The 27,113-nt window shown below is 40.7% G+C and overlaps 1 protein-coding gene across 1 annotated transcript in view; it reads right to left on the bottom strand.

Annotated features, from left to right (window-relative positions):
• Positions 1-2,829: 2,829 nt before the first annotated feature.
• The window catches only part of HTR4 (5-hydroxytryptamine receptor 4), a 134,100-nt gene continuing 109,816 nt past the window's right edge, over positions 2,830-27,113 (bottom strand). The window contains exons 5-7 of the mRNA XM_037161943.2: positions 26,482-26,635; positions 22,415-22,983; positions 2,830-2,920 (exon numbers count right to left, since the gene is read on the bottom strand). Of these exons, the coding sequence (XP_037017838.1) occupies positions 2,830-2,920; positions 22,415-22,983; positions 26,482-26,635 (814 nt within the window). The remainder of the gene's footprint in view (positions 2,921-22,414; positions 22,984-26,481; positions 26,636-27,113) is intronic.

The following is a 27,113-nucleotide window of genomic DNA, read 5'->3' as shown; positions in this document are numbered from 1 at the left end:
CTATAACTAATAATCATTTTAACAGACCGCCACATTAGCAAAATTTCAAGTTATCTGGTTCAGTATCTTAGCAGATTCATTGTGTAACATCCTTGTCAGCTGCTCATTCATAATCTGGTCCACATTTGAGGATTGTTGTTTTTTAAAATAGAATTTATAGGATAAGAATAATTTTGGTGAACTTTTTCCTTCAAATAAATGTTTCATGGCAAAAGGCATTTGAATTTATTTCATGCTACTTTGAAGTTACATATTTGGCTCATTCTTACCAAAATTAGTCCCCATATCTCCCCACCTACTCCTTTATTTTAACACAACAAAATCCCATCAAATGAAGGGCTTGCAATGTATATATTTGCAATGTCACATGGGTTGCACAACTTGGAGTAGCCAAAAGAAGAAGGATGGATGTGGAAGACTGGAGCCCCAAAAAGGTGCTCCTGTGGTGTTGTTCTTCAATATAAAAAGCTTATTCTCTAAATTGGTTCATCAAGAATTCTTCACTCTGGGGAGCTCAGAAGCATCCACACTAATAATAAACATACAGAATGGTATTTTATGATTTACAGGATGTTTTTTACAAAAATCATTTATCATCACAACAATTTTGTGATGCAGGCAGGAGAGATTCTCCCAGAATCCAGAGGGATTTGGCTATTAGTTCAGGGTCATACAGTAAGTCAGCCATTGATTCAGTGCATGTGCTCACAGAGGTGATGGGCAGCGCAGCAGCCGTCAGAGCACACAGTTTGGTTCTGACTGCCAGGTTCACAGCCTTGAGACTCAGAATCTTACTGCTCCTCCTTTGTGTTAGAAAAGAATCAACCTTGAAATGATCCTAAGTACCAATCTAGTAAGGGAAGAGGACAGTGACTTGAAAAAGCAAAGGGGATTTGTCTAGCAAGAATCATGGTGCAAGGCAGGACTTAAACTTTCTTCATGTGTGATAAGAATGGATGTCTAGTTGAATCCACTTCTCAGACCGGCGAGAGTCCTGGCCTCCCACGGAGCATTTCACATGGTGCAGTATTTCTCAACAACACTCGGGAGTTCTAAAGAACATTCTCTTGAGAGGCTTTTTCCCTTTCCTAAGGCAGGACTTTCTCCCCAGTAAAATGAAGTCTTCACAGGACAGATTTTTTTTTCATTTGGATGGTTTGGGGTGGATATCCTCTTCCTCATTCCAAAGTCTCTTTCCTGTTCAGTTTGATTCCGGGACTAAAGTAAACATCAACAAGAAATGGTAACTGACACTTCTTAAGCAGCAGAAACAAAGTGAGTATACAAAGTCCTGAGACGCTATCAAATCGTAGCCAAGATCCAGGTTAAAACCTCCCATGGCTCTGGGATGTGATGTCATTTACTTCTTTGTGACATTCACTTTGGGGCAGTTGGCAGGAGCCATGGACTGAGCTTGGAATGAAAGACATCCAGGTGAATCTGAAGGGCAAAGCTGGCAAGGTCAAGGGTCTAGAGGCCCAAAGGAGGTGGCTAGTTCTTTTGAAACAGACAAAACACAGCGGGCCATGGCTTTTCGAGGTAGCAGATGGCTGTAACTGCATCCTGTTGTCCTAGAAACAGAGAGGAATCTCAGAGATCCCCTAGTCCAAACTTCAGTGGACAGATATAGAGAGCGATGTCCAGGGACACAAAGGTTGGGTCAAGATCTCACCACCTATCAGGAACAGAGCCATGTCTGGAATGCAGGTCCTTCAACTTCAAGTCAAGTACTGGTTTTCCACCTCCAGCACTGCTTGGTCCTGCCTCCATGGCAGGGGGCTGGGGGTGGGGAAACTGTAGTGAATGACAGGTCTCAGCAGTGTGAGCTCCCAACAGTTCTCTCCTTCAACATCAACATGGCCAGAATCCAGGGTTGCAAATTAGTGCCATGGGCCACACCATGAGTTCATGGAAAAGATTCCAAAGTCTGTTAATAAGCACAATGGTACCACCAGCCCTGCTCAAGGCTCCTTAGGAGAAGATGCTGCTCTAGTTCAAAAGCAAGGCAAGTGTCTCAGAGCTGAGGCCACAGCACTGGGGGTGGGGGGGGAGCTATCTGTCTTCAGCTTCCCTCCAAGGTCGCTGCAAAGACCATTTCCTTGGGCAGGTCTCTGCCACAGTGTCTTCCATGATAAATAAGAGAAGCCTGTCCTGAAGAGAAGGACTGCAACCAGACATAAGGCAGAGTAGGTGAAGTCTGTTGCTGATGTGGGGGTTGGCCAGGAGGACACACATTTGGACCTGGACACAGGCAGGCAAGTATGCTAATGTCTGGCACAGACCAAGATGAGATGAGACAGTGAATAGTTAAAACACGCAAGACATGTGCACTTTTGAACATGACTCTGGCCAAGACAGGCACAAGAGAATGTGTTTGGACAACACCTGTGAGCAGGCACAGAAAAGAAGGCATATTTAGCGACACCTAAGACTGAGATAGGACACAGTGAGCAATCATGTTTGAAACACGAGGGAAACTGACCAGGCACAGTAAAGAGACCAGAGACCGTGTCAGGCAAGGATGAGAAGTCAGGAAGGAGTGCTAAGAAATAAAACAAATCCCTTCATAGGAGGCAGGTATCTCTGGAAGAGAACTCCCAGTGAATAAAGGGGCCATGCTCTCCCTGGATTCCCTCAAACATCACCTGCTGGAATCCCAGGGGAAAAACCCATGGGCATGGAGGGCCTGCCCCGAAGGACAGATGGACGAATGGATGGAACACTTGAGTGAAGAGAATACTAGGTGCAGTCATGCACGAGCAGCAGCTTAGGTAGGACCTGGCCCTCTCCCAGAGGGATGGCTGTCTTCTGAGTCACTGCCCCAGGGGACTAAGTGTCACAGGGCTGAGCAGCCACCAAAGGAGAAGTCGCTGGAGGGTGGCTCTGACTCTCCCACTGGCCACCACACTCCACTGCATCCCTGGAGAGGGGAGAAGACCAGAGAACTTCAGAGTTGGAACGGGCATCACAGAGGATCTCATGAAAAGCCCACCCATGCAGAAAAGCCCCCTGTGGCATGCAGATGAGGGGCTGACTGGCCCCTGCATTCAGATCTCCAGAGACTGACCAGGACATTTCACTTTTGAGCAATTTTACAGAAAGGGCTTGTTATTGTTATTAGAAAGCACTTATTAATGTTTAGCCAAAAATCTGTCTTCCTAGTGGAACTACTGTGTCCTGCAGGGCCCCTTAAAATTCTTCCTCTACTAATTATATCCTCCAAGTTTTCTCTCTCTGGGCTACACATTTCCCTAATAGTTCATGGGATATTATGGCTTCCAGAATAGTCCCCATAATGAGCACTGTCCTCTGAACACAATCCTTATTTTATGATTATCTCTCTTACAATAGAGTACCAGGAAAGAGCACAAATCTACACAGTGAACCTCACATGTCATTCACTTTTCATCATCAGTTTAGGTGACTTCAATGAACGTGGTCATCATTAAGTTCATTTCTGGCTATGGTAATATACTATCAGCTTATATTGAATTTGTTGTCAGCCTGTATGCTTTTGATACAAACAGTTGTCAATTCCCATGGTTCTTTATCACATTGGTGCAGTTTATTGTTGTGCTTGTTTGAGTCAAAATATAGGACATTACTCTGGTCTCAGTTAAATTTCATTTTATTGGTCTGGTATCATTTTAGCTCATTGAGATCATTTGAAATAATAATAACAATTTACTCATTCAAGATGTGATTATTTAGCATTGACTCAAACTAGACTATAAGGATTTTACAAGCACATAGAAAGGTCAGATATTTTATTGCTAACTAGACCTTTTAGTTTAGTGTCAGGACAGGGCCAACACAGAGAATTGTGGCACACCACCACAGACAGCCACCACAGCAGACAGGTGACATTTGGCGTGCCTGAGAATGGGCCCACCCATGGCAGGCTTTATCCAATGCCTTGCCGAAACGTCTCTGTCAAGTAGTAAATGAATGGGTCCTAATAGATAATGAAATTAGTTGGCATGCTTTATTTATTTACTTACTTATTTTCCATCGCCATTTATCCCCCTATACCCTCTTCCATCTCCACCTACCCCCTCCCCGACCCTGCAATTGCCACATTTTTGTCTATGTTCATGAGGGCATGATTTACTTTAAATGAAATGACACTGACTCTTGTTCTCAAGTGATCTGTGTTATAACTGTCTTAGAATTTGGGTAAGGTCTATTTCAAGCTACAAGTGTATAGTTTCCTGAGTCTAGCTTTAGTATTTCTTTAACAACTGGGTCAGTATTTATTGGTCTCCAGGCTGCCATCATTTTTCCAGTCCTCCGAAGAGGACCAGTAGAGGTCCTACCAACCAGTTCCTTTAATCCCCTCCAGTATGATCCATCTTGGCTCAGAGACAGTAAAATGTTCTCCTTGATCCTGGACAGCAATTTTCTCCCTATAATGTTTTCTCATTTCCAGTTGGAAGACTATTCTTATTAAAGCAAAATACACAAGATTTCTTCCCTAACTAATGAGATCTGACTATTCCTTGGTTTGCTACTTGCTCTGAATATAGCTTCTGATTCGTCCTTGGTTGTACATTCCTTCTTCCAGATTTTCTACTTATCACTTCCAAGCATAAATTCACTACACAATTCAAGATGTGGTCTCATGTCTTCATACAGCTCCCCCAACATGTTTATCTGTCTCATTCATTGAACATACCTATTTTAAAAAAAGAATGAATAGAAAGGAAGGAAGGAGGGATTTCTCACTTCTCATTAGCCAAATTCCCTTTGTATAATACTTACTTATTATCATTATTATCAACAATAAAACAATCACCCCTTAGGGCAGCCCCTGTGTGTTATTCATTAATTCATGTATTTTATACTTCTTTAACCGAGGAAACTGAGTTTCAGAGATTGTGCCCAAGTTTACTTAGTTAATAAGTGTCAAGATCAGGCCTTCCACTTAGGTCATTTTTGATACTAAATTCTGTGCTCTTACTTGTCCTGATATATCGTTACTGGTCATCTTGAGAACTGCCCCTCGTAAGTCTAGTGCTGCTCTCTCTCACATTTTCTTGTCCCACTGTGATGGACTCCAAGGTAAAAGGAGTATGTACAGGGAAGCAGAGTTTATCTATTCCACCCCCAGGAAGTCTACGGTGTAAAGTGGCCCCCATTTTACTGAAACACAGTGTGACTGAGAGTGCTCTCCTGCTAACCCCTCCTGACCATTAAAGAGGCATGTGAGTTTTCTGTGATGCAGGCCTGGGGACGCTAGCTGACATGGAAAAAAACCCTGCAAAGGCAGGAGGATACCATGGAGGACAAAGTCAAATAAAACAGCTGGATTAATAAACATAACAAAGAATGGGGAGAGAGGATGAAAGACCAGGCAGGAAGAGCCACAGAGCTGGGTGTCTGGGAAAGCACCAGAGCTGAAAAATGGAGAAGGTCCTTGAGAAGTGTTTCCAAAAGGTTATATAGCCAGGGGGCCAGTACAAGAAGGTAAAGGGGGAATAAATGCAGACAGAAGGAGACTTAAATTTGGGTGGTGAACACACAACCCAACAGACAGATGATATATTGTAGAATTGTACACTTGAAACCTATATAATTTTATTAACTATTGTCACCTCAATAGTTTATTAACTATTGTCAACTCAATAATTTTTTAAGTTTACGCTTGATAACTAAGCAAAAATAAATATAATGAAGGCTTTTCACTATCTACAAAAAAGAAAAAAGATTGAGATTACTGTGGACTTGCTAATAGATACCCAGTATCACTTCTTTTCATTCAGGACACATCAATATAGCCCTCGCCAAAGACAGAAGGACAATGGCCCAACCTCCAACCCTATGGAGAACTCTCAACCAACTCCCTGTAGGCAGAGCAAATGGGGGACTTGAGAATAATGACAGAACGATCTTGTGTGCTGGTTGGCCTGTGTCACTGTCAGTTTACACTATTGTAGTAACTTAATTGTTAACACTTAACAGTTTAATGTCATCTGCTTTTTAGTTTTCATTTAAGATACAAAAATTATGGCCAAATATGCTGCACCCCAAGAGACCTCTTTCCAGTACAATGGATCACACTCAGCGCACATGGCCTTAACACTGAGTGAACCACTTTCACTTTCAACTCCAAGGTCACCATACTAACTCAGCAAAGGAAGCAGCTGAGTACAGCAAGGTGAGCAGTCAATCAGGAGACAGAGACCTGTGTTCTAATGCCTTTTTAGCCTCCCTCCATATGTGACTCGATGACTTAGTCCCTTTGCTGTGCCTCACTTTCCCATCTTTTAAATGAGAAGGAAGATTATCTATAAAATCCTTTGCAGCTCTGACTTTCTGATTGTATGAGTAGCAGAGATGGTGGGTGACAGATGCAGATTTTCTGATTGGGCACCAGCTGTGTGTGGAACTATCCGCCAAAGCTGTGGGTAATTGCTTCAAATTTGGCTTTTAATATTCTATTGTTAGTATCTGATACTTTATATTCTGTGTGTAGGGAAAAGGTTTCACTGGAAACACAAGGGGGTGTAATTTTTGGATTTGTGTTAAAGAATCTGAAAGACCTCAATTTCTGAATCTGTGAAATTACATTGCAAAGCTGTTAAATGTATCTGAGCAGGATAGGATAGGGAAGGGCTGAGATGCCACAACTTAAAATGCAGTGAAATCACAACTGCCTCTCCTCAAACATATGCTGCATCAGAAACATTGGCAGAGTTGCTCAAAATCCCTGATGCAAAACACCATTAAAAAACTATCTCCAATACTTTAACAGAAGCATTTCTAAATACTTTTTTGTTGTAATAGTTTTGTGAAAAATCTCTATAATTTATGAAGCATTTGTATATCTTCTCCCACATTTAATTTTCAACACAAATCTGCAAGGAAGGAGGATACAGAGTATTACTTTAATTTTAGAAGAGGAAGTAGGTCAATGTAGGGGCATGGATGGATTGAGGGGTGTTGTGGATCCAATGTTATGAATCAGGCATGCTGCCTCCCAAACCTGGAATTCTGTCCATGGGAAATGTGGAAATTATTTGTGTAGCGGGAAGAGTTTGGGGATGAAGTTTAATATTAACAGTTGATGAAATCAACTTATCACTATCTAACTTCTGTGTTCCAGAAGAGGAAGGAGGAGGAGGAGGAGGGGGACAAGTTGGAGGGAGAGAAACACTGGCTAAGTCATCTTTCACAGAGTGGCCCAGAGACTAGGTGCACCAGAATTATTGTGGGTAGCTGCAACAAACAGATTCCTGGGATCCACACCAGACCCCTGACAGCTGGCTGAGAGGGCAGAGGTGAAGTGGGAAGAGCAGAAATTTGCATTTTTAGAAGGTGTTCTCAGGTGATTCCTATGCCCATGGGGGGATGATATTCCTTGAATAGGTGGATATCCAGGTACTCTACTCATCTGAGGCAGAGCTTAGATCCGAGACTTCCAGTGGGCAGCACACAGAAAATACAGGAGTGGGAAAGGCCAGAGCTGGCAGTATGAAGCTCTCAGTGATGCTCCTCTATGAGGGATTAGAATGAAATCACAGAAGTGCAAGCAGTTTAACAAATTGGACAAGGGGGTATTTATTGGTTTTCACGACATTGATGAAGAAATGAGAAAAGACTTGGTGATGGATGGTGAATATGAGAAGGCAAAAAATATGTAAAATGAATAAGCAATATATTTTAGGTATTCTTTATGTGATGAAAAAAATGGAATGTTTGGGTACAATGAACTGATAAAAACTAATCAAATTGCCTGTAAATAGTTAGTACACACTAAGTTATCAGTAAGTTACCTTACTCAAAAGGCAATGCCTAAGGTCAGTTTCTTTATTCAACTTTAGATTCACTGCCAACTGGAATAGAATACTGACTATGGAAGACCCAGTATTTTCCAAGAATGAGATATGTTCCATGGGTGATTTGCCAACCAAATGGGCTCAACACTAAATAATCTGAATCTCAGTAATTTACTATTTCTTTTGCTCTTTTGTTATTATTAAATCTTTTTTAGATTGTTTTTTAAAATTTGCTTTTCACTTACAGTTGACATACAGTGCTAGTTTCAGCTGTAAAACAGTAGTCAGACATTTATATGCCTTCTCAAGGTCATCTGTCTGCTTATTTTAAAGAGAAAGGCTCAGTTTGGTTCTACTATGGCTTTTCCAAGTCTGTCAGAGCTAACAAATGGAGAGCAGGCCTCAGACTCCAAGCCTTTGGCAAGCAATTGGATCAAGTTAAATTTTAATAATAATTTATACAAATAATATTTTTGTTTCCATTGCATTTATTTTTAAATCATCTTTTTCTACATGGTTTTACATTTAAGATCATGATATAATTTCCTTTACAGGTATATTTTAGAGTAAAAATGCATTTAAAGACAAATAGTAAATCAGTAATCATACAGGTAGAATGCGGACATGGTAAAAAGTTGTGCAAGGAGCAAGCAAGTGACAACAGCCCCTATCAGGTGATGGGAAAACTGAATTGCATGAGCATAATGCCTCAGCAAGCACAGAAAGTAACGCATACACTAGGTGGAAGCTCTGGGGTCCTGGGCCAGAGCTCCTTCTGCTATTTTGTGCTACTTGCAGAAAGGACCCCCCAAAGCTGTGTCTGTACAGTTTAGAATGCCTAACCTTGCAGTCTGGGCACAAAATGCATTCCCAGGGCTCTTTAATTCCATCATGAGCCTCAGCTATGTCCATATTTCAACCAAATCAAAGTGCGAGATCAAATCAGTGGCTTATTCTAATCTCAAAGCACCTGCTTTCCTACTGCTCCACATGCACATACAACTAAGGTCAAGCCAATCTCCTTGTGAGATGTTTTCCCATTGCTTACCACAATTCCTAAATGACAAAAGATTGGAACTTGGAGTTTTGGGGTATCAGACTGCATGTTTTTTCTCCACAAAGTATTTCTATTATGACAGAACCTAAAAATATCTAGGAGAAAATTCCTTAAAGGCATGGATCTATAATAAAAACAGCCAACATTTATTGAGTGTTTGGCTTATCTCATAGGATTTTCACAACAGTCCTATACCATAGGTTTATTATTTACAGGCTCTAGTTAAATGGAATGAGGCTTAGTATGCCTAGGCCCAACATCTAGGAAGAGGCCATCCAACTCAGAGTCTCACTGCATCAGCACCACGGAATGGGCACCTTCCCCAAGCAGGCACCCCAGACTCCTGGACTCAGGAGAAAGAAATCTGTTCTGCTCTTGAGAAGCTGCCTAGACGGGAGGAGAGTGTTTCAGGTGTGTAAATGTCCTTAAGATCCCACAGAATCAGCTGATCTTCCAAGAGAAGGAGAAGCAGTTGGTAAGAGAGCCCAGAGGAGGAGCGGTTGTTATTACTCAAAGATTAAGGGGGCAGGGTGGGAAAGTTTAGAGTGCTTGTACTGAAACCATGCCTAGAGGAATGAATAGGCTCGGGCCAGGCAGGACAGTCAGAGAGAACGTTTGGGGCAAGAGAAACAATAATTCTAAGGCAGGAGAATTCACTAGTTACTTGAGAAAAATAGATCAATCTTGCATGTATATTACCTAGGGAGTCTGGTTAGGGAGCATTGAAGGAAAGGAGCTGGAAAACCAGAGGGTCAAGCAAGAAGGACTTCATTCATCTTTCACTATTTGCCCACTGCAAGTCACACTATATTGCTCAAGGTTATTTTATTGCAACTCATTCCAGGTAGCATTTACAGTTAAAAATCTTATGTGTCCAAATGGCCTTTCCATATTCTTGAATGATACATGAAAAATAGCTTCTCTCTCCATGGTTATATTATATACCTAGTCCCAAAAGAAAATCAGAGGTAGAAAAAGAATTATAATTTGCAAGCCTGTCAAGGAAAAGTCACCTGACAATCACTGAGCATGTGAACAACCTTGAGTACAATCCTAGGGTCCAGTCTTTTGGAACGCTGTGGACAAGCTGGGCTGATTGCAGAATTGTCCAGGATGGTGTGAGTATATGTGTGGGAGGGTGCCGGGGGGTCCAAAAGCAGGTCTTGAACCATCAGAAATAAGTGACATGGTAAAATCTCAACTGTGAACTCTTTCATGGTAGGAATCTTGCCTGTCTTGAGCCCTGCTGTATCCCCACTACCTAGAACAGGGCCTGGACACCATATTCAGCATGTCATCAAAAGCTAATGGATGAATGAATAAGTTAGGCTGGGGCTAGAAATTCTGAGACTTGGATACTGATCTTTGTCCTTTTGTTAATATACCAGCAAGATCTTGATTCTTTGAGGCTCAATTTTCTTGTCTGTAACATCGGATTCAGCAGTCTATTCAGGTCATTCTAAACAAGACTTTACCAAATGACTTCCTGGAAGAGCTATAGGAAACATTGGCAGAATGGGGTTGGTGGTCATGGTTCTGTGTACACACACCCTCATATGGACATTTGTTTTGATCAGTGTGCTTGTAGTTTTATTGTTCACAGTTCCAAGGAAAAGTCTATTGGAACAAAAGATTTCCACACCAGAAAAAAATGTTTAAAAACCACTGGACTGCCTGAGCTCTGTTACCGCCTTTAGCTATAAAACTGATCTTTAATGAGGCTAAGATGCAGGGAAGTAAAATCTGACCAAACTTTGCAACAACTCTTGCTATTCAAACAAAATAATACCTTGCCTTGGGTAACAATGATGAAAATTGAGCCTCAGTGATGTTAATAATAACAAAAGAGCAAAAGAAATAGTGAATTACTTTACTGAGATTCAGATTATTTAATGTTGAGCCCATTTGGTTGGCAAATCACCCATGGAACATATCCCGTTCTTAGAAAATACTGGGTCTTTGGGAAAAGAGATAGACAACTGCCTGTCAGATAAGTCGTAGAAGAGATCATGGCATTGGTTGGTATATTTGACCAGATCACTCCTGAAGCCCTTTCCTGTGCCTGCGAATTGAATGTTCTGCATCCTTTCAAGAGTTTTCTGTTAACTGGCAAGGGGCATGGTTTCATAGTTAACAGCAAGGTCTTTGACTTCAGATGAACACTTATTAGAATCCTGGTCCTACCATTCACTACTGTAGAACATTGCCCAAGTTATATAATATCTCTGAGTCTCAGTTTCCTCATTGGTAAAATGGGAATAATAATACCTGCTCCAGAGAGTCTATGAAGGATTCAGTGCAACACCATATGTAATGCTTTGAGATCCATGCCTGGTGCACAGATCAGTGCTCAGTGAATGGTAGACTCTAAGATGATGATGATGAATGTGAAGATGGTGATGTATGGACCAGAAAAACCAAAGCCAAATTATTTCTAAAGCAACTAATTATTTTACTGGACAACCACATATATATGTATATATGTATGTACATATGTATGTATATATATGTGTTCATACACATACTCCTTTTCCCAAACTCAGAAACTTAAAACAGGCAATGCTAATGCACAGAGAAAAAAATTCATTATACCAGCCAGCAAAGGAAATAAAAGTCTTGAAAAGATAAAAGGAACATAAGCAGGAATTAAATACAGGGTGGAGCAAATGTAGGTTTATAGTTGTCCATATAGAAAATAATACAATAAATAATAATACAAGAATAAACTCTATGTTCTGTGTACACAACTGTAAACCTACTTTTGCCCACCCTGCATATTTGTTAGATATACCAAAATATAGATTCACTCATTTCTTAGAGAATATAAAGCTCTCCAAGAACAATTCTAACTGTGAAATATTTCTAAGAATCTTGTTAAAAATAACCTGCAATAGGCATGGAAATGAGAAAAGGCAGTTCTGTAATCATTTTGTGAAAACTAAGTTCTTGGCTCTTTGGGCAAAGGGAGCCGACTCGGTTGGTTTGTTTATGTAACCAGAAGCCACTCATTGGGTTTCCTCGCTCAGGGGTCGAAGATGATTTTCCAGCATTTCTAGTAAGACAGCAAGCAGCTAGGGCTTTCTACATGGCTCCTTCTCCCAAGTTCCTCCATCCCTGCAATTGAACTATCCCTTCTTCTTATGAACTTACTGTTTAGGAACTATCTTGTCTCTTATCAGGAGCATATTATAGCAATGATTTTGACACCAAACCATTTGCCTTCAGACCATGTTATGACAATGAACTAGAAGTTCCAGAAATAGGAGGCGGTGGTATTAACCAGTTTTCCTGAGATTTTACCAAGAAGGATGGTGATGAGGATAATGAGAACACAATTTATCAATAACTTACATGTCCCATGCTCTGTATGTGCAGTACCTCACACAACCCTCAGTTTCATGAGGCAAAAACCACCTTTGCTTCCATTTGGCACAGGAAGAAACAGAGGCACTGAGAGGTCAACTAACTCGCCCAGGATCACACAGCTTCAAAGTGGCAGGACCTGAAGTCCAACTGAAGTCCATCAAATATTCAGTTCCAGGCTTTTAGCCATAACACTGAACAAAATGTTTTGCAGGCTGAAGCAGGTGCTGCTCTCCCTCATGTTTATCTGCACTGTAGAAGGACTCCCACGGTTCTGCCCACTCACACAATCACAAAGGGAGGGTCTGAGAACATTTTCACCCTCCTAGACCTTTCTTAGCAATGCTGACTAATGATCTGTCAATTGCTGATGGTCAGTCAACACTTCTAAGTGACAGGTGGTCTTCCAACTTTCTCCTTTATTAAGAATTCCCTGGTAAGACAGTTGTGTACTAAAATTTGTATTAAATACTAGAATGTGAGTATGTATTCCATTGTGCACTAAAATACGTATTCTTAAAACTTCTATCCTCTGATTCTACTTCTCTTTCTCAAGACGTTGTGGAACAAGTTGGGTCCCTCTTTCCCATAACAGCCCTTAGATGTGTATGAAAACAGTGCTGATGACCTGTATCTTCTCTAAGCTCTAATTTCCTTACATTGTTTTTCATATGTCATGAATCCCACGAAGAAAACCATGGTGTTTACCCTCTTCTGAGCACACTGTTGTTGACCCACACCTGTTCTTGGCCAGGGACCCACACAGTTCCACTGGGGACTACTGCAGACTGCACCCTCAGATACATGGGGGAGTGGTTTTCTGGTGGCTCTGAGTGTGCTTTGGAGGCGATTCCTTCCTGAACAGCTGCTCTGACTAAATCGGGAGGGCTGTGTCCCTGCCAAGTACATGCTGTGAGAGAACAAGCTCATGGAGCCTGCCTTGTGGGAAGGGCTTATCTGCAAGGTTACCAGCACTATAACCACAGAAACTTGGGGCCTTCCTCCCAGAAACATCACCAATCACCTTCTAACAGGGTTTCCCACCCCTTATCTTGTTTTGGGAATGGATGTGGATTAAGAGGGGCTGCATGGTGCAGGGGCTGCCCTGGAGTGGGCAGATAAAAGCATTTACACCTCCTGGCATTGTGTGAAGAGGAGAGGAGGTTCTTTGTTGGGAAGCCCAAAGGATTAGTTTAAAGTAGAATTCTCCAACCTCAGCACTATTTTGTTGGGGGGGGGGGTGGCACTGTACATGTGCCGTCATATTTCAGCAGCATCCCTGACCTCTGTCACTGGCTGCCAGTAGCACCCACCAGTTGTGACAACCAAAAATACCTCCAGACATTACAAAATGTACCCTGGTAAACAAAACAGCCCCAAATTAAAAACATCCCTATGTTTTTAATCCTTATATACTCAATAATATTATAATAACTATGTATAGTGTCAGATGGGTGGGTAATAGGTTTATTACTTTATAAAGTATATGAATGTCTAATCACTATGTTGTACACCTGAAACTAATATAATACTGTATGTCAACACTTGTTGAAAAATAAATTTAAAAAAATTAAAAATGGTGAGTAATTTTGGAAATAAATCACTTTTAAAAGAGAGAGAGAGAAAAAAAACTACTGGTTTAAATCCACACTATCTCAGTTGTTTAACCTGTGGAGCTAGACCTAACTTGAAGTATTTGCTATTTGAACTCCCTCACTTTATTTCTACAGAGAGAGACAATGACTGCTTGGTGATTGGTAAGAGATGACAAGAAAAGCTTCCTGCTGTTTCCACAGCCCCAGTGGTTCTCAATACAGTTGCCCATCAAAACACCTAAAAGATGTGCATTTTGGGTCCCCACCTGGACCAATTAGAATAGAATCTGTACAAGTGGAACCCAGGCTTGGGTGTTGCTTAAGAGCTCCCAGGTGACTCTAGTGTGCAGTCAAGGTCAAGGGTCAGAGCACCACACCACACTGTCTCCATTCTGAACCTCAGACAAACCACCTTGGGCATCTCTGAGCTGACTATTGTTTGCAGGCTTACCCTGCAGGGTGCCACACACAGTCCCTCCCTCCTGTGGGTACCAATCTCAGAGGGCTGCTGCACAGAACCCTAACACCCTAGTAACAGGCACCCTCGAAGAACCAAAGAGGTGAAATTACACACAGAAAAGACCCACCCAACTTGTTGGACACAACAGTTAGCATGTTTTATGCTGGGTCAAAGAAATGCCTACAGGTAACTTAAAAGCCAGAAGGCATATTCCAAACAACAGTCTCAACTCAACTGTTCAGCATAGCACATGATGTACCCAGGAAACAATTGTTGTCTTATGTTGTTTAAACAATTATTTATACAGTGTGATTAATTTAATTTATTTCATTTCTGGCTTTTCTTCTAGCGGAGGGAGCTCATCATTTTTTGTTTAAGGAGCCGTGAGTAGAACACTGAGACTTCTACTGACTCATTTCTTTAAAAGTGCTTATCAGGAAACCTAGTAAATAACTGGAAAAGGTTGTTTAACAGAGATAAGAACAATGCTATATACCACAATGCTACAATCACAATAACAGCAATGTTAGTGCCTTCCATTCATTGAGCACTTTCTGGGTAACAGGCACTGGGCTCAGTCAGTTCTACACACATGTTGTGTCATATTTAACTTTACCAAAACCTCTAGGAGATAGGTTTTAGTATTATTGCTATTTTATAGATGAGGAAACAGAGACCCAGAGATGTTTGGGCATATGCTAAAGGTTGTATCAATAGTGAAGGAAAGCCCTGGCTGGTATAGCTCAGTGGATTGAGTGCGGGCCTGTGAAGCAAAGGATCGAGGTTCGATTCCCAGTCAGGGCACATGCCTAGGTTGCAGGCCAGTTCCCGGTGGGGGACACATGAGAGGCAACCACACACTGATATTTCTCTCCCTCCCTCCTTCCCTTCCCCTCTCTCTGAAAATAAATTTTAAAATATTTTTAAAAAATAGTGAAGGAAAGATCTTAGGATGAAAACCCAGGTGTGCCAGACTCCAGCACCTACAGCCATTAGGTCACATGGGACATTAGGTCAGGATGTCCCTTTGTTAGCACACCAAACTTTACCTTTCCTAAGTCAGAGGCAGCAACTTTTCTTTTTTCTTTTTCTTTTTTATCTTCCCTCGAGGACATGTTTATTGATTTTGAAGAGAGAGGAAGGGAGGGAGAAAGAGAAGGATAGAAACATCGATGTGAGAGAGAAGCGTTGGTCACTTGCCCTTTACGGGCACCCCAACTGGGGACAGAACCCACACCCTAGGTATGTGTCCTGACTGGAAATGAATCCATGACCCTTTGGTTTTTAAGATGATGTGTAGCCAGCTGAGCCACACCAGCTAGGGCAAGAATGTTTCTTGACAGTGTGTCTCAGTACAGGGGATAGTGTTTAGGCCTCACCACTTAGCCCAGAAGTAGGCAACCTGGAAGGCAGCTTAAGCCACTGATTACCAAACTTTTGCAGGTACGTGCTACAAATAGTACAAACTTCTCTAACCCTGAATATTTGGCAAGGCATGTGGAGCTCTCCTGATGTTGTTCCCACTATATTCCTGGTGTGATCTCAGCAAGAACAAGGTTTTCTGGGACACTGCCTCAGGTTGGGATTGGGGCAGGACAGGGGACAGAACTGGCTTCATGGGTGTGTGACCAGTGCAATCATACAGGACCTCACAGCCTGGTTTAATGCTCTGCACGTTGCCATTTTGAAATTCTTCATAGCTTTATCTTTGAACTTGTGAAGTCTGAAGGGGCCACGGAGAGTTTGGAGAGTGCACAGGAGCAGAGGTGACCCAGTACGAGCGTGCCTGTAGTTCCTTGTCACCCTATTGCATTTGTGATGCCCCAGGAGCCCAGGATTCTGGTAGACTCACCACACAGAAAGAGTTTAGCAAGACCTAAATACAAAGTAAATACATTATACCTATGAAACGTTTTCCTTTTTTCCATCAGCTCTCTGTGGGCAGCTTCTATAACATGTTTACCTTGTAATCGTTTTGAGTCTTGCTGAATACCAGGACTCCACCAGAATTGTGTGCTCACGTTTCATGCCAATGCATCTGTGACTTAGTAACTGGGAATGATGACAGCCATGAGAGGCCACATTTTCCATTTTAACCAGGACTTGCCAAATGTAAAAAGAAAGCAGTGCTGTTCTAAGAAATGGGAGCCACCAAGGAGTCCTATCAAGTCTTCCTTCACTCATGTTGCTTCCCCGTATTAGCTGAGCACTTATGCTGAGAATGCCAACACAGAAAGCAAGGATAAGGGGGCAAACCATGGTTCCTTCCACTTTAAGTCCTTCTGGACTTATCCATAATCTTAAGGTAGTTGGATGTGTGTCTATCAACAAGTTAAATAAAAAACTGTGCTAGTTTTTTCACTGTCTGATGAAAACAAAATACATAAGCATGTCTTGACTACAAAATACAGTTTATATAACTTGTGCAATTTTGGTGATTTCACATAAATACTTTGATGTTTGCATTTGAAACTGACATTGCACAATATAAAGATGAATGATACATTTTATGCTAAGAATTTAAAATAGTATTTTATTTTTCTACTAGAGAAAATAAATCCACCATGACAAGTTGAGAGAAAGACTGCCAGTGAAAGAAAAAGACTTTACATTTTAGTACGTTAATGGTGATTTTTTTCCCTGCCTTTTGAACAAATAAGGCCCGGCATTTTCATTTTATGTTGGGCCTGCAAATTATGTCACCAGCCCTGGAGGAGGTTGGGAGCGATAGGTCAAGGTCATTCTCATCTATCTTTGATTCACCTGGATTAAGTCTGCTTTGGCTCAAGACAATGAGGTAAATGTTGAATCCAACTGTAACCTCCAAAGTTCAAGGTAAAGGCCAAAAAATGTCTTTTAAATGTCAAACAAAATTCCAACATTAGCAGAATCCTCTCAGGATCCAAAGTAAATAACACCTAAATTATTTCCTCATCTATGGGTAATCTTCCAATCCACAGTGTAAAGATTTTTATTTAAAGGGGGAATTCTGGTGTGTTGAGATTAGAAGTTGGAAAGTGGTGTCACTGTGGAAAAAAAATTATTCCAGTTATGAAATAAATATATTTTAAAAGTGGTGAAAACTTATTTGAGTATACACAGTCCAGGTGAACAATAAGGTCTGGTAGAAGCATCTACTCATTCATTCAACAAATATATTAATTAAGCAACATGCTATATCCTAGGGAAACTTTTTGGGAATGAAACGAACATGTTACCAGTCCTTATTATTCACAGTCTGACTGGGGACACAAATAAAAAACAAGAAAAAAAAGAAACACAACCATAAATTCTGATTATTGTTACATAAAAGGAAAAACAGGGGTAATAACCCAGAAGGAGTATTTATTCTCTCAAATCAATTAAAAATTTTAAAGAATCAAGAATTATAATATTTCTTAACCTTGAAGCACAATCAATGCTAGCAAACACTGGACTGTTCCAATTTATTAAAGTCTACAACTGTGATTCTCAAAGATACTATGCAAAAGAGTCACTTGGAAATAATGTCATTTTCCCTAATTTGCTACAATTCAGTGAAGGCGACACAAGATCCTCTGTTTTTACTAAATTCCCAAGTGATTCTAATGTGAATGGTCTGCTGGCCATGCTTTTAAAAAATGATCAAGAAAAATAAAAACAAAGGCTACAAGGAAGGAGACATGATTATGTCCTCCAAACCTTCAACGATACTGCATGGAGAGTAATGGAAGAAATTGGGACACTCTGACTGTAAAAGAAAAGCCTCAGAAAGGACATATAATTAAAATATACAGAAAGGACTACTTCAATAAAAAAGATGTAGCTTGGGTTTCTCTTGCTGGTCAGAAGAAGTCATAACTATGGAGACTGCAACTCAACATAGGACGACTCTTACACTCTAGAGCTGCCCAACCATTAAGCAGGCTCATCCAATGGTAAGATTCACTCACTGCAGGACCAGGAGTAGAAACTGGATGACCATCATCAGTGATGACAAGGAAACTGTTGGTTGGGTAGCAATCCCTTTGGTAAACCTGTGCACAACTCCAGTGATGTTCACTGTACTATATCTGCTTACGAGTTTCTTTCCTCTGTGGGAGTTCAGTGAGGCAGGACCTCTCATTTTACCAGCTTACACACAGTGTCTGGCATATTAGATGCTCAGTACATGATTACTGTGAATTAAACCTCAGATTCTAATAAATCAAGTCCCAGACTCTGCATACCTGGACTTCAGATGAGTTTCCTGTAACTTGAAAAGAAAGTTTGGAATTAATAGCTATCTTATCTGGGTTCACAGGGAACCATTAGGTAAACCCTTGCTCTTCTCCTTCAGGAAAGTTTTAAAGACTCTTTCAATAAAGGTCTTACATTTTTCTTTTACATTTTTAAAGTAACTTTATTGCTTCTGTGGATAGTAATTTTTTTTCCTAATTCCCATTCTAATTGGTTAATTCTAGTACGTAGGAGTCTAGTATCTAATAATGTTTGGGCTTCCTTGTGAAATATCCCAGTTTCCCCAGTTTACAGAGGATTTTTCTGACTATATTGTTTTTAAATAATGGCAAATATTCTTTTTTACCCCCAATCTTTGTACCTCATATTTCTTTTTTCTGTCATTTGGATTTTACATGTACAATGTTGAACAGTACAGGCGACAAGATATTCTTGTTTTATTATTGACTTGATCAGAAAAGCAGCCAATGTTTTCTCACTAGCTTCTTTCCTCTCTTCTCTGCCATTACATTTCATGTACGTATTTCCTACAGTGGGAGAGTGACTCCCATGTGACTAAGGAGATACTGGATGAGGCAAACCAATCCGCACCAAATTAAGGATGTGACAAGGAGAGAGAAACTGGCTCCAAATTCACTACGGATCAGTTCACACACATGACAAACCTTTTAGAACCCACTGTCCACATGCTAGTGTTCTGCTTCTCTAAACACACATGTGCATGCCATTAAAACTTCCCCAAGAAACATTTATCTGATAATAATTCATGTTTGGAATATATTTTTAAAAGGCTATGCCACCTATGTGTCAAGATAAACTACTTCATCAGCAAACCAAACAGTATCTTCACTTCTATTTTGCTTGTGGGTTGGATATCCCTAAGAGAACACATGTCCAATAGAAGACAACCAATCACAATGGCACACATGTTTGCTACTGTGTCCAATAGTCGATCTGAGTGATCAAAGTTCTCTAAGTAGAATGTACTGCAAAAGCATATTTTATTTCATTGACTACCCATTTGCTGTTTAATAAAAAAATGTTTTGTTAAGTCCAAGAGCCAAGGATAATACCAAACATGGGAGACCTATGATTCTAAACAACTGGCTTGTTTTTAATTCAACTTGGAAGAATGAAATTCCACTCTTTCAAAAAACCTTAAGAGGAATAGGCCTCACAATTTCAGAGTGTTGTCCCAAGCTGGTTGTTCCTGATGTGATTCCAGGGTATAAACTGAGTCCTCTATAGTGTTGAGAGTCTCAGAAAACAAAAAACAAACAAAAAAAAACAGATACTTTTCAATTTTGAGTGTTTTAACCTTCCATTAGCCTGAAGACAATCATGAAGACATTTTATCAGCAAAAATGTGTTGATCATTTGATCATCCACTGTTTCAGACAGTGGACTATGTGGCACATATATAAAAGTCATAGTTTCTACTGTTAGGAAATACTTGGTCTTATAAGAGTTCAACAAGGAATTCCATTGTCTAAAGCATTTAAATACCAAGAAAAATAAAGGCTAGAGGTAGGAATAGCAGGATAAAACTGATTTTACTTTTGACTGTTTAGGTTTTATGGTCCATGGATTCATCTGAATTTGGTGATATCCTGTCTGTGGGATTTTTAAAGAAAAGTGTAAATTTTTCTTACATTGTGTTAATAGAGTTGATCTGAGGAGATAATTGTATGATTTGCTAATTTAATCATTAAGAGTTTAAGTTCCTATTATACATTAGGCAACAGATTGTATGCAGCAGCGAATACAACAGGCAGTATTCCTGTTTTAGGCAAGGGTTACACCCTAGCAGATTCAAGTTCCAGATAGTCTTCTCTCTGGATAGGCTGCTCTACTCTTAGAAGACTCCTCACCCCCACAGAAAAGTACCCCAACTTCCTGCACTCTTCATGACCCTGTGAAGACAGGCAGGGACTGAGTTATGAAGAATGTATCCATAAGCCCCCTCTAAACTGCTATCTGTGCTTTACAATCGCAAGCCAGACCTCCAGGAGCCACAGGGATAAAATCGTACAGAGTAGTAAAGCAGGGTTTCTTGGGCTGCCCTAGAAACCCTCAAACTCCTTCCATGACTGTTTCTATGGGAAGGGCCACCCAGTTCTAAACAACTGGCTCAGCAAACGCATTGCTGGGGAGACCTCTGTTTGTAAGGAGTTGGCAGCCTGGGCTCCAGCAACTGCTACCTCAAATACCTAGAAACTATCTGGCACCCACACAGAAGTTCTTGTACACATATTTTATTTTATAGTTGGATCCTTTCCATGGCACTTGCCAAGGCATAATTACTAAGAATGTCAAGGGGGAGGGATTTTGAGGAACAAGTATGAAAGACACAGAGATGAGGACTGGGGGGGGGGGAATGGGAGGGAGGGGGGAGACCGGGGGGGGGGATGGGAGAAATAGATTTAAAAAAATGTACTTGAAAAGTAACTAAATAAAATTTAATATTAAAAAAAAAAAGAATGTCAGCCTATAGGAGTGTCCTTGGAGGCCCTTCCACCAGCCAGAGTCTTAACACCACCCTAGGCTTTAGCTGCGAGTCTGCCCACAGAGAATGGAATCTATGCTTCTGATCAGCCCCTGGGGCAAGGTGTTTATATTTCACAGCAACCCCATTTTCTCCTCTTCTTGTCTTCCACATGTCAATAAGAATGCCCCCATCTTCAGCTGCCAGAACAGCTGACTACTGTCATCACTGGGAAAATTAAATGCTTGTCTCAAAGAAGGAACCCTCATTAGAAATGCCTGTATCTCTCAGGATGAAGAAAAAAATGCTGTTGGCAGTTCATCTTAGCTACAGGATGAATGTACTGATCACACATGGCTTTTCATGGCCTAGAACAACTCTAGGCTGGCGTAGCCAAAAAATTCTCAGAGTCTGGAAAGAGACATCATGACTAATCACTGAATATTCAGCTCTATTCAACTCCAAAGTCACTCTCACCTCCAAAAACTGAGATGACCTTGGGTAAACCAAGTGACCTTTCCATATTCTTTGTTATCCCACTTACTTCCTCATCCTGTTCTCTCTCCCTGGAAAGCCTGCCTTGATTTCTCCACCAAGTCTCAAATTTCTACAAAATGTCATTCGGCAAAGCCTTCCCTGATTTGCCTGAAGCCAAATCAGCTGCTTTCTTACTCACACCTCCCCATTCTAGACTGTCCATACTTCATTAGATCCTTTCTGACATGGAATTATTATTGCATATATATCATTATATTTATTTTAGTTTCTCATGTTATTTTATGGTCATCTTTGGGTATTAGGCTATCACTCCTATACCTACTAACATTAATGACATTATTAGTGGTATTAACAGTGTTTACAATGTGTCAGACCTGAATACAATCTTTAATTGTTACAAAAGCCCAGTGAGATGTAATTATTTTTACCATTTTTCTATAGTTGAGGAAAGTAAAACCAAGGAGAGATTACACAAATGGTTAGTCATGGCACCAAGAGTCAAAATAAAGTCTATTTTTCTTTAAAGTCCATGCCCTTAACCCTTACCCTCTATAGCACCTAAAAATGATAGTAGATGATATTTACTAAGAGGTTACCAATGGTAGGCTCTGTACCACATACCCTACATACATTAGCTAACCTGATCCTCACAAAAAACTTGTAATGTAGATATCATAATTATAATCTCAATTTTAAAAAAGTTAAGGTTCACAATGGTTAAATGACTTGCCCAAGGTCACAGAACTATGGAGAATGAATTTGAATGTAGGTCTCTCTCCTGGAGGGCCTGAGCACTTACCCACTACTCTATTCCATGGCCAGATGGTAGGGTCTCTTTAATTTTTGCAAACACTGCACCGGTTTTCAAGAATAACCCCTCCAGAAACAGAAAACTGGACAGTTGCCCAGTTTTCTGACTAATGCCAATAAACCAAATCCACCAAGCCCCTAGGCACTCACCTTAACACATGTGTTGACCCATTAATGGTTGTGGTTGAACAGGGGACTGTCTGGCCCAGAATGGAAGGTCTTCGGTAGCGCTCATCATCACAACAGAGGATGATGAGAAAGGCACGTCGAAAAGACTTATTCAAGAAGGCATAGAGAAAGGGGTTCAATCCAGAATTGATATAACCAAGCCAGAGGAAAGCAGTCCACACCTGTCCAGGGACAGTGTAGTCTATGAATGGATCCACAATATTGGTGACAAAGAATGGGGCCCAGCAGAGGCAGAAGCAACCCATGATGATGCACAGGGTCTTGGCTGCTTTGGTCTCTGTCCGCATGCGATGAGTGCTGTGCTGGTCTGCTGGCTGGGGCCTGCCCTCCAAGGGCGCTCCTGCACGCTGTAACATCTGGATCTGGTGGGCATGCTCCTTGGCTGTGACATAGATGCGGTAATAGGCCAGCACCATGAGCAGGAATGGAATGTAGAAGGCTACCACGGAGCAGGTGATGGCGTAGGGCTTGTTGACCATGAAGATACAGTATGTAGAGTTGGAGTTCTGGTGGAACTTTCTTTTTTCTATCTGAGAGGTGAAGGTCAGAAGGAAAGAGATGGGGGACAAAAAAGCGAAGAGGAAACAGCAGGATGGGAAGGAGGAAAATTGTAAGAAAAGAAAAAGAAAAAAGAAGAAGAGAAAAGGAGAAATTGAAGGTAGAAAGAAGGGAGGGGAACATTGAACAAAAGGGAAGAAAGAATAAAAGGGAAAGGAAAGAAAAAAGGTTTATCAGCAGAAGTTCCTTTTTTACATCTCAGCCTACAGCACCTAGATAGAACCATGACAGTAGAAAAGGAGTATGATCAGATCCCAGGGCTCAGAGGGCTTGTTTATCCACAAGGGGCTGAAGGTCCTAGTGAAGAATACAAAGAACATAGGGACAAAATCACTTTTCATTCTGTCTACCCAGCCAGTGGTAGAGCTCCACTTGTCTCCTACTCCCTGTCTGCTTGCATACAATGTACCTGGGAGTAAACATCTTTGAAGTGTGACTCTTCTTTCTTCACATCTACTCTGGCTATTATAATCTCAGCACTTCCCAGATAAAGTTGAGTCAACTTTATAGCTTATTAACTGCTATAAAAAATCTTTTAGAATTTTGACTGGAGTTAAGATAGAATCATTGAGGAAAACTGATACCTCTACAATGTTAATTCTTTGTGTTCACAAACATGGTAATCCTTGCCCTTTACTGAAGTCTTTTAAAATTTATTTTAGTAATATTTTATATATTCGTGTAAAAGTCTTACACTTATTTTGTTAGATTTATTCCTGAGTACTTGAGATTTCATTCTCTCGCAAATGGTATGTTAAAAATTTTAATCCTCACTGATTGTAGAACTTAGTGGATTTTTTGTATATTGACTATATATCCAGTAACTTTGTTAAATTAGTTACTAATATTTCATCTCTAGATTTTTAAAATTTTCTCCATATACACACACATATGTGATTTGTCAATAATGACAATTTCATTTCTTCCTTTTCAATATTAATAACATTTTTTCTTGCATTACTGAACCTGACAAGTCCTCCAGGATAATTTTGGGGAAAAAAGCAGTAAGATTAGACACCACTATTATGTTCCCAGTTTTAGGAGAAGAACTTTCAAAATTTTCCTATTATGTACCATATTTGTAAGTTTTTGGTCAGTGCTGTTTATTTGAGGAAGCTCTCTTCTGAGTCTTAGTTTGATGAGAGTTTTTTTAAAAAGTAAATGGATACTAAATTTCATCAATGCATTTTGGCAGTAATGAGATTATCATGTGGACTCTCCCTTCTTTCTCTATTAATACAGTGAATAACACTGACTGCATTGCGTTCTGATGCCCTAGATCCCTTTGAAAGGACTGAAAGATTTTCTCCCCACTCTAAACTCTGTATGGGAACAACTCTTAGTCACCAGCCTCCTCTAGGAATATCCCTTGGCTGAAGAAAGCTGTGTGACACGATGACACTAAAATACAGAAGTAATTTGGTGTCTTACAGTATATTATAAGGTTATAGTATAGCTTTCTAATTGAATTGACATTTTATCATCATGAAATGCCTCATGTTATCTCAAGTAGTGTTACTTGCCTTACATTTATTTTATCACTGATAATAGTACAGCTATATCAGCTTTCTTTTTGGTTAGTGTTTGAATATTATATTTTTCTATTTTTTATATTTTCAAACTTTCTGTCATTTTATATTTCATGAGTCTCTCTTACAAGCAGAATGGATTATGTATTGATTAGTTGACGAAAATATTGTGACCAGAGACTTGCAGGAACCTAACCCTTTATTTCTGCTAGGAGTAAAGATTCAATATTTTCTAATTCAGTGTTTGCAGCAACTTTATGGAATCTAATTACCATGTATTCTGAACATGTGGATTCTGCTAGCTTCCCTTTGGGCTGATTCAATGTGCAAATGATTGGAAAATTTGAAATGCAGTCACAACATCATGAAGCAAAGACTAGATATGCTGAGAGTAAAGAGCTGACCCATCCCCTGGTTCCACAGAGTAAACAGGAGATGCCTTGCATTCTCATAAATGGACATGCATTTCTTAGGTTATTTCCCTTGAAAATTTTACATCAGAAGGTAAAAGTGTTGTGGTCTCAAGAGCTTGTGCTTCCAAAGGTTTTCTCCATTAAGGAGTAAGTTTAACACAAACAGTAAGAGCTTAGTCTCTGGAGCCCAGGAAACTTGGGCTTAGATATGGCCACCACCCCTCCTGCCCCATGTGACCTTAGCTAAGAACGTCATCTCTCTGATCCTCATTTCCTGAGGACAATAATAGGATCCCCCACACAGTGTTGTCAGGAGGCCTGAGTTATAAACTTCACTTGTTCATAACAACAGTGATTCAATTCTCATGGGACTCAGCACACAGTAAGTGCTCAATATTTGTTGTTTGTTATTTCCTGGTTGTTGGAAACTTAAATTTCACTTCCCCCAAAAATGATACAAGTGAAAGTTTGAAAGAAGAGGGATAGGATGCAAGAAAAGATCCATACAGTCCCTTGTATGGGTCCCCTTTTACTTCTCCATTCCTGTGTGCCCAGCATTGCTCTCAGAAGCCCTGGGAACTCTTGTTCTGACATACCACATGCAAATCCTCGCCCAGCCTTGGTTTGTGTATCCTTTCCTGGACAAAGAACAAGGCAAGATTAGGGGCTGGGAATGGGGTAAAGAGAAGAAGAGGCAGTTCCTACTTTAACTGCTTCTGTTGGGCCAGAGATTGCTCTCAATCTCTCCTCTTTATTCCCCTTCCTGCCACAACATTTCCTGGGATCAACTTTAAAGTGACAGCCTGACTACTTCCTTAGAGAATATATATCCCTGGTAATGAATCCAGACCTTAGCTTTTCATTGTCATCACAAAGTATGTCCAAGCTGGATGACTCTTAACAATCACCTAGACAGAAGGTGGTAAGCTCCTGACACATGCTACCATGCTATTCTCCTACACCCTGGGGCACACTATTGTCCACAGGGGACCAATGAATCTTCTCATCACAGCCCTGTGGAAAGTGGGTCAGTGAGAGGACTGGGCTCAGGGTTCAGCTCTCAACTCTTGGTCCAGGGCTCTCCTCATTCTCTAGAAGCTTCCACTCACATGACATGATTTCTGTGGATCACTGAAAATCTCAAAGACTCTCAGCATGAAATAGGAGGAAGACTTCTTGAAGCACTGGAGTCTGAATGCTAAGTTTTGAATACCTGTTCTGCTACTTCCTAGGCATATTACTGGGCACATTACTTCACCTTTCTGAGCCTGACTTTTCTCATCTGGATAAGATGAGCAAAAGATATTTTCAGGATTATAGGTAAAGAATTTTGCTTTTTTTTTCTGGCATACAGTAAAGCATTAAAAAATGATAGCTTGCTTTTCTGTTGTTCTTGTGGCTCAGATCACTGTCAGAATCATTCTTGGGATATCCACCCAACTTGATACTGTTTTGTTTATCTGGAATCCTAAGCAAACAAAGTGAATCAGATAGTTCATCAGTGGGAGTCTGCATGAGGCCTACTCACCAAATCAATTATGCCAATGTTATTCCAGCCTTGCATTATAGGAAGAAAAGAGATAAACATGGGGATGACCCAGCAGCCTCCCAGCATTAATGTGATGCGCAGAGGGGTCATCTTGTTCCTATAGACCAAAGGCTGGCAGCAGATAGCATAGTACCTGGAGAGAAAATGGGGGTGGGTGCCAAGGGAGAGGAGAAATGAGAGGGAGAAGGAGGGAGAATAATTGATGAGAGAGAAGAGGGGAGAAGGAATGGGGAGAGGAAGGAGATATGAAGAGGAAATATTGGGGAAGAGAAAAATTGGAGGGGGAAGTAGAGAATAAAAATAAGGAAGAAAGAAAGGAGAAAATAATAGGGAGAAGGGGAGAGTGGGTAGCAAAGGAAAGGAAGGAGAAAGGGGAGAGAAGAGAAGGAAGAACAGAGGAAATAAAGAAAGCAATTATACAACAAAATGTTATACTGGCCAATGAGTTTCTGCTAATTTAAACATACATGTTAGATCACCTCTGAGAATCATTGCCTAGAGTCAGCCCCACACCCCTCACCCTCTCTCAGTGCCTGAGAAGCTGCATACACAGCTGAGGGTCTGCTCTGTCTCAGGCACAGCTCCAACACTACCCTTGTGCCTGGGCATTT

The sequence above is a fragment of the Artibeus jamaicensis genome, unplaced genomic scaffold (genome assembly GCF_021234435.1).
Source record: "Artibeus jamaicensis isolate MK-2021 breed Jamaican fruit bat unplaced genomic scaffold, CSHL_Jam_final contig_432, whole genome shotgun sequence".
Taxonomy (NCBI): Eukaryota; Metazoa; Chordata; class Mammalia; order Chiroptera; family Phyllostomidae; genus Artibeus; species Artibeus jamaicensis.
This window is presented reverse-complemented; position numbering and strand designations above follow the sequence as displayed.